Raw genomic sequence first — 13,254 nt, forward strand, 5'->3', positions numbered from 1 at the left:
TTCAGTACTTTTGAAAGGACAAACGTGAATTAAAACCAGTCTATTCGTGATTAGATACATCAGAAAGGAACCTGTTCAGCAATGGTGTTAAAGTAGTATCTTCTACAGCTAAAAAAAGTGCAAGATACCTTACAATACATCTGGACTAAGCAAGACGAAGAGAAAACAGTTAGCTGAACTTAGTAATTTGTACCGATCAATAGGTGAAAAATCCCAGCTAACAATCTTTTTATAAAGTCCCACTGAAACCCATCTGGAATTTATTTTTATTGGAAGAGAAGGGAAACCAACGTCCGCACCATCAGAGGTCATACGTGACAGACCTGTTAGTGGAGCTGTACGATCCACTAAAACCCTTTCCCTTCAAGGTAATCTCTTCGAGGTTTCCATTTCGAACCAGCGTTAGCTATTCATCCATATTTGCTTTATTTATTCATTCCTTCAGTTGCTGCTCCTCTTGGTTTGTTAATAAACCAAATTGCTTCAAATATTCGACCGTAAATTTATTTCTACGGAGTCAATTACGACGTCCCAGTTGTCTTCTTTTGTGAAGTCTCGTTGATCCATATCATACCTCTGGTTTCACTGGTCCATTGTCATGACTCTTTCTTCGTTGATGATTTGAGCCTTTTCTGCATAACGTATTCTCTTTTATATCCTTTGCAGGGTGTTTCAAAAACAGGTCTATGGGTTACGTAGAAAACTGGAAAATAGTTGGGGTTTTCTCAGTGAAAAATTTTCGTAACGCCATCCGTATTCAAGATAAAAGGCGTTTTTTGTTTCTAAAGAATCCATTGATCTTATAAACGATTGGGAATCAGCACTGAGGTCAAATTTTTCCTTTAAGATACCACAAAATTGTGTAATCAAAGGGATTAAAATCGCGTGACCGAGGAGGCCGATGAATCCGAGTTTCTGCACCTCTACCAATACTTTGATTTGACACCTTCTATCAGAGAAAGATGGAGCTCAATCGTGCTTAAAAAGTAGAGATCTTCGCTCGTTTAGTTAATATGACAAACTCCGAGAAAATACTACTGCAGTGTAAAAGTTTGAGTCCCAGAACCGCAATACATACAAATTGTTGTTTGTTTCATACTAAGGCCTCCAATAGCTCAGTGTCCATACTTATTAGACTGGATTATTGTGAAACGTTACAAGAAACGAAAGCCCTCAGTCCCAATTTTTTTGAATCTATCCGTTTGATCGATTACTTCACGCAATATTTTCTAATCAATAATAATAATTAATAACTTTATCAATACTTCATACTAGCATCGAGTTTTTTCAATTGTACTTTTTTGGTTAAAAAAAATGATGTTAAAGTTGAAACTTTGCTTAATATTTTCAATACTACTTGGTATGAAGCGTGTAACTAACGCCATCTATGAGACACAAAAATGGATGTATCAAATTCCAAAAGATATTTTTGTCCTACGAAAATTTTTTACTGAGCAAACCCCAAATATTTTTTAGTTTTCTATCTATACCAGGTACGGGATCACCTTTTTTTGAAACACTCTGTATATAAAAAGATTTAGGTCAAAATTATTCTTGTGATTAGTATGTAAGCAATAAAATCATCGCTTGTAAACTTCAAATAAAGTATGTTCGCGAAATTGAAAATCATCCTAACGCAATTAATTATTTGCTTATCTAAATGTTTTTGATTTTAGGCCTCTGTTTTAAAATTAGTTTTTTCAATAATTTTTAGAATATAAAATTTAACGTTACGACTTTTCTTCACGTCTTTATCAAATCATTTAGATGCTTTAATATATCAAAAATTCTAAGAAATCTGAAATTAAAAAAAACATATTTTTTTGTTCAATATGCAAACGCGGAATCTGGAAATTAGTTATATATATAACTCAAACCTTGAAAATAGATTTCCATAAATATTTTGAAATAATATTGGAACCCATTGAAATGTTAATAAACAAAATTGATGACCACTTAAATTGTTTACACACAAATGAAGGCTTCAATTTGGTTACCACAAATTAAACGGAATTGTTTATTTAAAAATTTCGTAAAATTTTAAATTATTTTCATAGAAACAACGCTTAATACATAATATTATCATAGAACTTTCAATTTTTCATCTTAAACATTAGTTATTACTGATTAAAAGTAGAAGTTTACTGATATATAGTTTTTTATTCAAAAAAAAACATTTTAGATAATAAAACAAATATTATTACTATTATTTACGTATTATCTAAGTATTATTGTACAAGGAATCAGAAAACGTGAAATTATAGGTTATGTTGTACTTATAGAGACAATTAGAGCTGCGTTGCTGAGAAAACTTCTCAAAGAGCTGTCAATTGAATTTTGTGATTCGATTGAAAAAATTGGTTGTTTGGTGGTTGTTTAAAAGTAAAAATGTTCGATTCCGAGTTTTTTTCGACTCCACCGGAACTACACCCAATGAAGTAGCCAAAGTAGTGTCACAAAAATTATTGCAAAAAAAATTTCGAAAAATTTACGATATCTCGTATTCAAAATGGAAAATGAAACATGCATGCAGGTACAACAACAAAATCCGGCAACAGTGGAGTAGAATTAATAAAGTTTGTCTTGATTTCTTCGCTCAAAAGTTTCATTTAGAAAATTTGTGTGGTTATTTTGTAAAAACACGACTCAGGTGATTGAATTTTTTCTTGGAAAGTATAAAAATCGTCAAGCTCTACAAAACCTTTGACCCCCGAGCGTTTTTTTTAAGTCTGGGAACAGAAAATAATCCGAGGAGGCTAAATCTGGCGAATAGGGTGCAAGAGGAAGCAATTCAAACTTTAATTCATGTGACCTGGTGCATTGCATTAATGAAACACCTTCTTCTTTACCAAATGTGGACGTTTTTGCTTAATTTCTTCGATCAAACGATCAAAAAAACCGAAACCATGACCTTGCTTGCAGATGGAACGGTTTTTGTCTTCTTTGGAACCGGTTCTCCCTTCTCAGTCCATTGTTTTGATCGTTCTTTTGTTTCGAATGTAAAGTGATGGACCCATGTTTCATTCATGGCTAAAAAACTGTGCCCCAAACACTCCATGGCAACATCTTTGTTCCATTGTGAGCAAATGCAGCCCCCATCTCACGCACAGCTTTCTCATGTCTAAATTTTTAGTTAATATGCACTTTTTGAAATGCCTACCATGTCTGATAGCTCGCGCACATTCAGTCGACGATCATCCAGTACCACTTAGTGGATTTTCTTCAAGATTTCTTGAGTCATTTCCTCATTTGCTCGACCAAGCGATGCTGGTCTTCGTTGAAACTCTAAATATTTTACTGTAAATGTATCAATCAGTTTATGGATAAAAACCAGTTTTATCGGGTTATTTCATCTGTTACACTTTAAGTTGATTCAGGGGGAGACTTGATGACACTAAAGAAACATGGCGGTTGGAAGACATCAACAGTCACTGAAGGTTATGTTAATAAATCGTGATAAAAACTTTATTGTATTTTTTTCTTGGGAATTCACAACTTTGAAAAACTATTTATTAACATAAAATATAAATGAATAAAGTGACTTCAATGATTACAATTATAGTTGAATGTCAAAACTATATAGAACACTTTATGCGTGTTTATGCAAACTTAAATACTAATCCTATTGTATACAACAGCTACAATTAATTATATTCATGGTCATCACGCCACATCAATACAAAAAACACAGTAAGTAATTTGATAAGTTAATATAACTTCAAGTATCTAAAGTACATCTGGAATTGCTTAAGGAAGACGTTGAGGATGGTCAGTTTACAATAAATCTTAACGAATAGTAAGTGAAAGTTAAATAGGTAGATTTATGATTCTTTATAATCACATTTTATTGTGTATAAATGTTTCTCAGGCTCTATCCAGGTCATGGGGATAGTCTAAACAATTAGTTGCATTTCAATTTCAACCAAACGAATTATTAGACGCTTAATGTAATTAATCTACCATTTTGCGACCAGGCTTGCTCACACAATTATATCCAATCTAATTATGTTCAATTTTCATTATAGAGGCACAGTATCCATGGTATGATGGAAGAGGAAAACGTCATAAGACCCCACCAGGAAATCGCGCAGCTTACGCTTGACGAAAAGAAGTTTTTATTAGCAGTCGAGAGAGGAGATGTAGCATCGACGAGAAGGTAAATGTAAATCCAAAGGTAACTTCTTTAGTTTACCAAATAATGAAACCTTAAAATCTAATTTTATTCGAAACTGGTGGAAAATCTTCTACGAGGGTTGCTCATTAAATTTTTGTCTTTTAACTTAAAAAAATGGAGCTTCAATTGGATTCTTATGTCAGGTGCGTTCTCCGTGATTCATTTTTTGTGTTCCTCCGCTGAACCTTGATTCCCAACTATGTGAAAGATCAAAGGGTGACGATTCGGGACCTTAACAGGAGGATTCCTGATGTCAACAAATCCTGCATTCATAAAATTTGAAGAGACCGCTTAGGATATGCCAAGATTTGTGCAATATGGATGTCAAACATGTAAAAGCCGCCCCCCAGTGATTATACTCGCGGCGTTGCATAAAAAAGATGGTAAACTGCATGTAAATATGCGTCTATCTAATCGGTGATTATGTCAAAAAATAGAAGAAAGTCTAAGTTTTCCAAATTTGTATTATTGAATGCCAATAAACATGTTTTTCATTGGGAAAATTTGTTGGGAACCTTATTTTATGGACAAGCCTCGTACAATAAACGCAACGAAGAATTCTCTAGAATATATGACTTTTAGTTTGGTAAAAGTTTCTTTTAGAAAATTTGTGTGGTTATTGTGTAAAAACACGACTCAGATGATTGAATTTTTTCCTGGGAAGTATAGAGATCGTCAAGCTCTACAAAACCTTTGACCCGCGGAACAGAAAATAATCCGAGGAGGGTAAATCTGGCGAATAGGGTGAAGAGGTTGCAATTCAAACTTTAATTCATTAATTATGGCCATTGCGCTAACGCATATGTGACCTGGTGCGTTGTATTGATGAAACACCTTCTTCTTTACCAAATGTGGACGTTTTTGCTTAATTTTTTCGATCAAACGTTGCTATAAGTTCGCGTATTACTAGCCGCTGATAGTTTTTCCTTTCTTCAAGATAATCAATGCAAATTATCCAACGTGCATTTCAAAAAACCGACGCTATGACCTTTTCTGCACATGGAACAGTCTTTGCCTTCTTTGGATCCGATTCTCCCTTTTCAATCCATTGTTTTCATTGTTCTTTTGCTACTATGTCTGCTAGCTCAAGCACTGTCATTCGACGATCATCCAACTCCACTTCATGGATTTTATTCAACATTTCTGAATCGCCACCTAATTTGGTCGACCACTGCGTTGTTGGTCTTCGCAGGTCGTACGGTCTCGTCTAAACTTTGCTACCCAATATTTCATCTAGAGTAGAATCTAGTTCATCCTTTTAAACAAAAATATTGTATCACAAGTATACAAATTCACTGAAAACGTTCGCTATTGATGGCTACCAAACAACGTGGCGTCTTCAAACTTGAAACATAGATTATTTACTTGTATTTTTCGAGCAACTATCGCCATCTCTACGTCAGGCCAGATACTTCTGGGACCATCCTCGGATGTCATAGAGGCCGCAACAATGGATCAAGATGTTAACTAACCTCAAATTGCTAATCATATAATTACAATTAGATTACTAACTTTACTAATCAATGTATTTATTAAAAGTTTTCTTATTTTTCATTAGAATGCTTCAAAAAGCAGAAGAAACGAACTACATAAACATAAACTGTGTAGATCCGTTGGGTAGAAGCGCCCTCCTTATGGCCATAGACAACGAGAATTTAGAGATGGTGGAATTGTTGATCGAGCATAGGGTGGAAACTAAAGACGCTTTATTGCATGCTATCTCCGAGGAATTCGTCGAAGCCGTCGAAGTTTTATTGGAACACGAAGAAACTGTGCATCGTAAAGGTGAACCACACGTAAGTAGTATATTTATTAGTCACATAATTTTAGTAGGAACTTTTAATTGTCGAATAAATGTTTACCGTTTCTTCACCCTAGTTGTCACTTCATTATGTATTCAACAAATAGTCTACAGTTGGTAACACTATGAAAGATGCCTATATAGCAATCGTCCATGTATTGAATAAGGAAAGAAATAAGCCAAAAAAACGTTCTTCCATTGACGTTTGTGACAACTATCTGTGCGTCATTATATTTGCACGTGTTTTGTAAAGGTTAATGTTGAAGTAGTTGGAGAAAGATGTGTTGGTCTCAAAATTACGGTTTATATTGAAAATAAATGATAGAAAAGAAAAAAGAAAACGTTAAAAAAATTTCATCATCGGACAAAAAATTGATGACGAACGGAATAAGCTCGTTATGAAATTTTTCCTGAATCAATTCTTCATCAAACAAATCTTCTAAATCTTGAAAAGCATCAATATTCAATTATTTGTATGAAGAATGTTTCCAACTAATCAAATAATAAATAATAATAATAATAATAAATAATAAACAAACAAACCACTTTTGATTTATATTAAAGGTTAAGTTTCTACTAAACTATTCAATTGACACTTGTAACTGCCTAATAACTTGGCAAATAACTCAATTTATTTGGAGGTTTACTTCATTAGAAGGTGAAGACAACGAATTTTTGATTATTCGGTAAATAATAGTTAGTAGGGACTTTCAGGAAGTGAAGAAAACTGCCATGCAAGGTTTATAAGGTTAAGACACCGAATTTTTGATTATTCGGTAAATAATAGTTAGTAAGAACTTTCAGGAAGTGAAGAAACCCACCCTGCGAAGTTTAGAAGGTGAAGACATCGAATTTTTGATTATTCGGTAAATAATAGTTAGTAGGAACTTTCAGGAAGTGAAGAAAACTGCCCTGCAAGGTTTAGAAGGTGAAGACACCGAATTTTTGATTATTCGGTAAATAATAGTTAGTAGGAACTTTCAGGAAGTGAAGAAACCCGCTCTGCGATATGTATAAGGTGAAAACACCGAATTTTTGATTATTCGGTAAATAATAGTTAGTAGGGACTTTCAGGAAGTGAAGAAAACTGCCCTGCAAGGCTTAGAAGGTGAAGACACCGAATTTTTGATTATTCGGTAAATAATAGTTAGTAGGAACTTTCAGGAAGTGAAGAAACCCGCTCTGCGATATGTATAAGGTGAAAACACCGAATTTTTGATTATTCGGTAAATAATAGTTAGTAGGGACTTTCAGGAAGTGAAGAAACCTGCCCTACGAGGTTTAGAAGGTGAAGACACCGAATTTTTGATTATTCGGTAAATAATAGTTAGTAGGGACTTTCAGGAAGTGAAGAAACCTGCCCTACGAGGTTTAGAAGGTGAAGACACCGAATTTTTGATTATTCGGTAAATAATAGTTAGTAGGGACTTTCAGGAAGTGAAGAAACCTGCCCTACGAGGTTTAGAAGGTGAAGACACCGAATTTTTGATTATTCGGTAAATAATAGTTAGTAGGGACTTTCAGGAAGTGAAGAAACCTGCCCTACGAGGTTTAGAAGGTGAAGACACCGAATTTTTGATTATTCGGTAAATAATAGTTAGTAGGGACTTTCAGGAAGTGAAGAAACCTGCCCTACGAGGTTTAGAAGGTGAAGACACCGAATTTTTGATTATTCGGTAAATAATAGTTAGTAGGGACTTTCAGGAAGTGAAGAAACCTGCCCTACGAGGTTTAGAAGGTGAAGACACCGAATTTTTGATTATTCGGTAAATAATAGTTAGTAGGGACTTTCAGGAAGTGAAGAAACCTGCCCTACGAGGTTTAGAAGGTGAAGACACCGAATTTTTGATTATTCGGTAAATAATAGTTAGTAGGGACTTTCAGGAAGTGAAGAAACCTGCCCTACGAGGTTTAGAAGGTGAAGACACCGAATTTTTGATTATTCGGTAAATAATAGTTAGTAGGGACTTTCAGGAAGTGAAGAAACCTGCCCTACGAGGTTTAGAAGGTGAAGACACCGAATTTTTGATTATTCGGTAAATAATAGTTAGTAGGGACTTTCAGGAAGTGAAGAAACCTGCCCTACGAGGTTTAGAAGGTGAAGACACCGAATTTTTGATTATTCGGTAAATAATAGTTAGTAGGGACTTTCAGGAAGTGAAGAAAACTGCCCTGCAAGGTTTAGAAGGTGAAAACACCGAATTTTTGATTATTCGGTAAATAATAGTTAGTAGGGACTTTCAGGAAGTGAAGAAACCTGCCCTACGAGGTTTAGAAGGTGAAGACACCGAATTTTTGATTATTCGGTAAATAATAGTTAGTAGGGACTTTCAGGAAGTGAAGAAACCTGCCGTAGTATGGAACTAAACTATACCTGGAGCGTGATATAAAATAATTTCATAACGACAACATTTAATAATGAAATATTTGGAAAAAACGACGCGAGGAATTATTGAACTACAAAAATTTACTAAAAGATTCAAACTTAGGTAACTAATAGAATAGTATCATCAAAAAATTGTCACTATTTGACAGGTGCTTTCATAAATAATTCCAAGAATCCTTCTTGATGATACGATCAATTTCTCAAAAACAAATTAATTTATGTACCTAGTGTGATAAAAGTGATGAATAATGAACTATTTTGTTAAATTAATATGGAAATAAATTAACCCAGTTTCAGAGGACCGTTTATGTAACATATTTCCACTTCCAGTACCATTACCGTTCTCTGAATGACATGAGTTATCAAAAGAGACGCAGTTAATACAATTCCCAGATGCGGAAATTGCTCCTTTCGTAACTGCAACGATAAATGGCGCAAAGGAAACGGAAATAGACCGGTATGTCTCACAAATACAGTCGACAAAGTAATTTTTTTACTTAGTCTACAAGGAGACTTCAATAATATCCGATATTCTGATTGTATTCCTTATTTAAAGTCCACGAAGTCATAATCCCTAATTATACGGAATCTAGTCGCATTAACTCGATCCTGTTGAAATCCTAGCAGAATACAAAGTGATCTTTATGAATCAGATTACCATAAATATCTAGTAAAGCCCGCGGGCCGCTTCCAGTCCCTGGGTCGTATCAATAAGGCCCGCGATCGCAATGTATCACAAAAAGAAGAATCATCTTTTTGACAGCTTTTAGAAACCTTCCTTAACTATATAAAACGAGTGCTTTGGCGAGACGTGAGTCAGTTGAGTCGAGTAATCGAAGTTCAATAAAATTAATTTTTGACGAGATTAATTTCAGAAAAACGATCTTTGACCAAATCAAGCATTATAAAATCTAATAAGGATGAAAGTAAACTTGAAACAGCTCATTTTTTGATGAGATAATTTCCGAAAAACGATCTCTCAACAAATCAAGTTCAAAAAATCCAATTATTTTTTATCGAGAATTATAGAATCTTCCACGTGCTTCGAGTCTGAACTAAAACCTTCTTTAAGCATATAAAATGAGTGCGTCGTCGCTACGTGAGTCAGTTGAGTCGAGTAATCGAAGTTCAATAAAGTTAATTTTAGACGAGATTACTTTCAAAAACACGATCTTTCACCAAATCAAGCTCATAAAATCCAATAGGAATGAAATTAAACTTGATATAGCTCATTTTTTGATGAGATAATTTCCAAAAAGCGATCTCTCAACAAATCAAGTTCATAAAATCCAATTATTTTTGTCGAGAATTATAGAATCTTCCATGTGCTTCGAATCGAGACTAAAACTTTCCTTAACCATATAAAACGAGTGCGTCGTCGAGACGTGAGTCAGTTGAGTCGAGTAATCGAAGTTCAATAAAGTTAATTTTAGACGAGATTACTTTCAAAAACACGATCTTTCACCAAATCAAGCTCATAAAATCCAATAGGAATGAAATTAAACTTGATATAGCTCATTTTTTGATGAGATAATATCCGAAAAACGGTCTCTCAACAAATCAAGTTCATAAAATCCAATTATTTTTATCGAAATTATAGAATCTTCCACGTGCTTCGAGTCTAAACTAAAACCTTCCTTAAGCATATAAAATGAATGCGTCGTCGCTACGTGAGTCAGTTGAGTCGAGTAATCGAGTTCAATAAAGTTAATTTTAGACGAGATTAATTTCAAAAAAACGATCTTTCACCAAATGAAGCTCATAAAATCCAATATGAATGAAATTAAACTTGATATAGCTCATTTTTTGATGAGATAATTTCCAAAAAGCGATCTCTCAACAAATCAAGTTCATAAAATCCAATTATTTTTGTCGAGAATTATAGAATCTTCCATGTGCTTCGAATCGAGACTAAAACTTTCCTTAACCATATAAAACGAGTGCGTCGTCGAGACGTGAGTCAGTTGAGTCGAGTAATCGAGTTCAATAAAGTTAATTTTAGACGAGATTAATTTCAAAAAAACGATCTTTCACCAAATGAAGCTCATAAAATCCAATATGAATGAAATTAAACTTGATATAGCTCATTTTTTGATGAGATAATTTCCAAAAAGCGATCTCTCAACAAATCAAGTTCATAAAATCCAATTATTTTTGTCGAGAATTATAGAATCTTCCATGTGCTTCGAATCGAGACTAAAACTTTCCTTAACCATATAAAACGAGTGCGTCGTCGAGACGTGAGTCAGTTGAGTCGAGTAATCGAGTTCAATAAAGTTAATTTTAGACGAGATTAATTTCAAAAAAACGATCTTTCACCAAATGAAGCTCATAAAATCCAATATGAATGAAATTAAACTTGATATAGCTCATTTTTTGATGAGATAATTTCCAAAAAGCGATCTCTCAACAAATCAAGTTCATAAAATCCAATTATTTTTGTCGAGAATTATAGAATCTTCCATGTGCTTCGAATCGAGACTAAAACTTTCCTTAACCATATAAAACGAGTGCGTCGTCGAGACGTAAGTCAGTTGAGTCGAGTAATCGAAGTGAAACGATTGGAGAAGGATTTTAATTGTACTACAAAGTAGTGATTGTCATCTTTGAAATCTTCAAGGTCAACATATGATCTTTACTAAAGCTAAAAAACTTTTTATTGGCTGTTGACGAGAGGACTGATATTGTTGATACAGCTCAATTTGCTGTTTTTATAGGAGGCATTAACAGTAACTTTGAAATAACTGAAGAACTATTAAAGTGCGTTCCAAATATCAGAGAATTTTACGGGATTCCACTGTACGTGACTCTATTCAAGCTCTCATGTTAGAAAAAGACAAACCAATTGGAGTCAAATAAAAAAGTTGGGGATGTGATTTTATCTGACTCTAAATTAGCGCAGTTTTCTATAGAAGAGACTCATTTCGATAGAATGATATGTATTTGGATTGAAGAACATATTGGAATACATGTTTTTTGTCTCAGTGTTTCAACATTCCTCCAAAAAATTGATTGTTTAAGATATGCATTAATTTCATCTGCAAAAGTAGAGCGAGTTCGCTGTTCTCTGAGTTTGTAGATTATATTTTTGGCTGTATTCATACAACTGTAAGTTAGAAGTAAAAAAAAATATTCGAAGTAATGTACGCAACGAAGACAAAATGTGTAATCTAAGAAAACATATCACATTAAAGTGTGGCGCCATCTACGAGGTGCAAAGGACAAAATTTTGCAGTTCTCTATGAAGAAATTCGCTTAAGGCGCCATCTGTTCCAGATTTATGGAAATTACGATTAATAACAACAATCAACGTTTATTATTAATTATTGAGACCAAGTTTTATGAATATCAGTATTATTAATGCATATATCCTGGCAGAATCACTGGCCTACACATCTTCGAAATTTTACTTATACAAAGAAAGTTGCTTCACTTCGTATTAGAACGAGTTTAGGACCTTTCCAATTATGAAATTATTGTTGTAGTCTGTGACATTAGCTTAAAATGGAATAAATGTTTAGGTATCAACTACAATTTGAACTTCATTTTTTTTACTTATTTTTGTAAGACGCATCGTGTCGATGGACGGGGCTTGGTATATAGACTGGTCATGGAAGATACCCCGCCCATCTTACCAAGCTGGGTACTATTCAAATTTATAAAACAAACAATTTGTTACAATCATTTGTTAAACAAAACTAGAAATTAAAAAACTTTGTTCCAGATTTTCTAATCAAAACATTCCTGTGTTACTTTCCAGGTGACAAGCCCAGCGACCTTGGTATCAATATTCAATCACCCAAAACTTCTCCAAGTGACTACGAAATTTCCGAATCTTATTTGTAGCTCAAAACGACATAAATATCTTAGCTCCAAAATAGGAAAAAACCTTTTGTTGTATATTTTCGACACATCTTAGGAATAAAGTGGAAAGCGTAAATTATTCAAAACATTTTTATGTATTCTGATTTTTTTTAAAAAAAACTTACCTTGTAGAAGTTTTGTGTGACATATGTCTGTTGATTAAACCCCCAAAATAGATTTGATTATTTATTTTTATATGTGTAATTTAATTCTATGTCTGTAACGCAAAATGTTTCCTATTATCTTCAATCACTTTTATTTTTTCTTTCTTTTTTATTAAGGAGAAATGTCTTTATTGCACTTCTTTTCCACTATATCCAGGTTTATAAGGTAATTCAAACAATTCGGAAAGAAAACATTGGATCTAGGAAGAGCTTTGGCTATTTTTTTAATTATAATATAAGTAGAGATAATAATAAATAATGGAACGAGGGCTGCGAATTCATTGAAACTCGTACTCAATGTACGATTTAATCCTAAGCTTTTATACGACATTTCATATCTGTTCAAAAGTCATTGATAATTTACTAGAGCATTCCAAAAGTCTTCAGTTATATGAAGCTAGAAGCTATTTTTGGAACAAATTCAACTCAAAAAACATGTCTGTGAAAAAACTGAACTGAAAATGTATTTTTTCATTGATTTATTATCATAAATGTCAACTATTGAAGCCATATTTAAGTAAAATTGAAGCAAATTGCCATTTTTTTATCGAATAAAACTCAAAAAAGCAAATTCTTCGCACAAAATTAACTCATTATTTCAGATTATTAGATTTATAGAACAAAATCTAACTTTATTTTTTTTGTGATTAATTTAAACTCAAAAACTTCTTTTTCCGTTGAAATTAAAAACAATTTTGCCCAAATTGAGCTAGTAAAAGCCAATTTTCTCCGAAACTTAATCCAAAACATCATATTTGATGAAATAAAACTCTTTAAATCTATTTTTCATGGAATTCCATTCAGAAACGTCATTTTTTACGAAATTAAATTTTTGATAAACTAAACTTAAAACAGTCATTTTTAC

At 33.3% G+C, this 13,254-nt stretch overlaps 1 protein-coding gene across 1 annotated transcript in view; it reads left to right on the forward strand.

Moving 5' to 3' along the window:
• Positions 1 to 4,031: 4,031 nt before the first annotated feature.
• The window catches only part of LOC130452362 (transient receptor potential-gamma protein), a 70,722-nt gene continuing 61,499 nt past the window's right edge, over positions 4,032 to 13,254 (forward strand). Inside the window, exons 1-2 of the mRNA XM_056791571.1 lie at positions 4,032 to 4,156; positions 5,733 to 5,970. Of these exons, the coding sequence (XP_056647549.1) occupies positions 4,044 to 4,156; positions 5,733 to 5,970 (351 nt within the window). The 5' untranslated portion in view covers positions 4,032 to 4,043. The remainder of the gene's footprint in view (positions 4,157 to 5,732; positions 5,971 to 13,254) is intronic.

Source organism: Diorhabda sublineata, chromosome 1 (assembly GCF_026230105.1).
Source record: "Diorhabda sublineata isolate icDioSubl1.1 chromosome 1, icDioSubl1.1, whole genome shotgun sequence".
NCBI lineage: Eukaryota > Metazoa > Arthropoda > Insecta > Coleoptera > Chrysomelidae > Diorhabda > Diorhabda sublineata.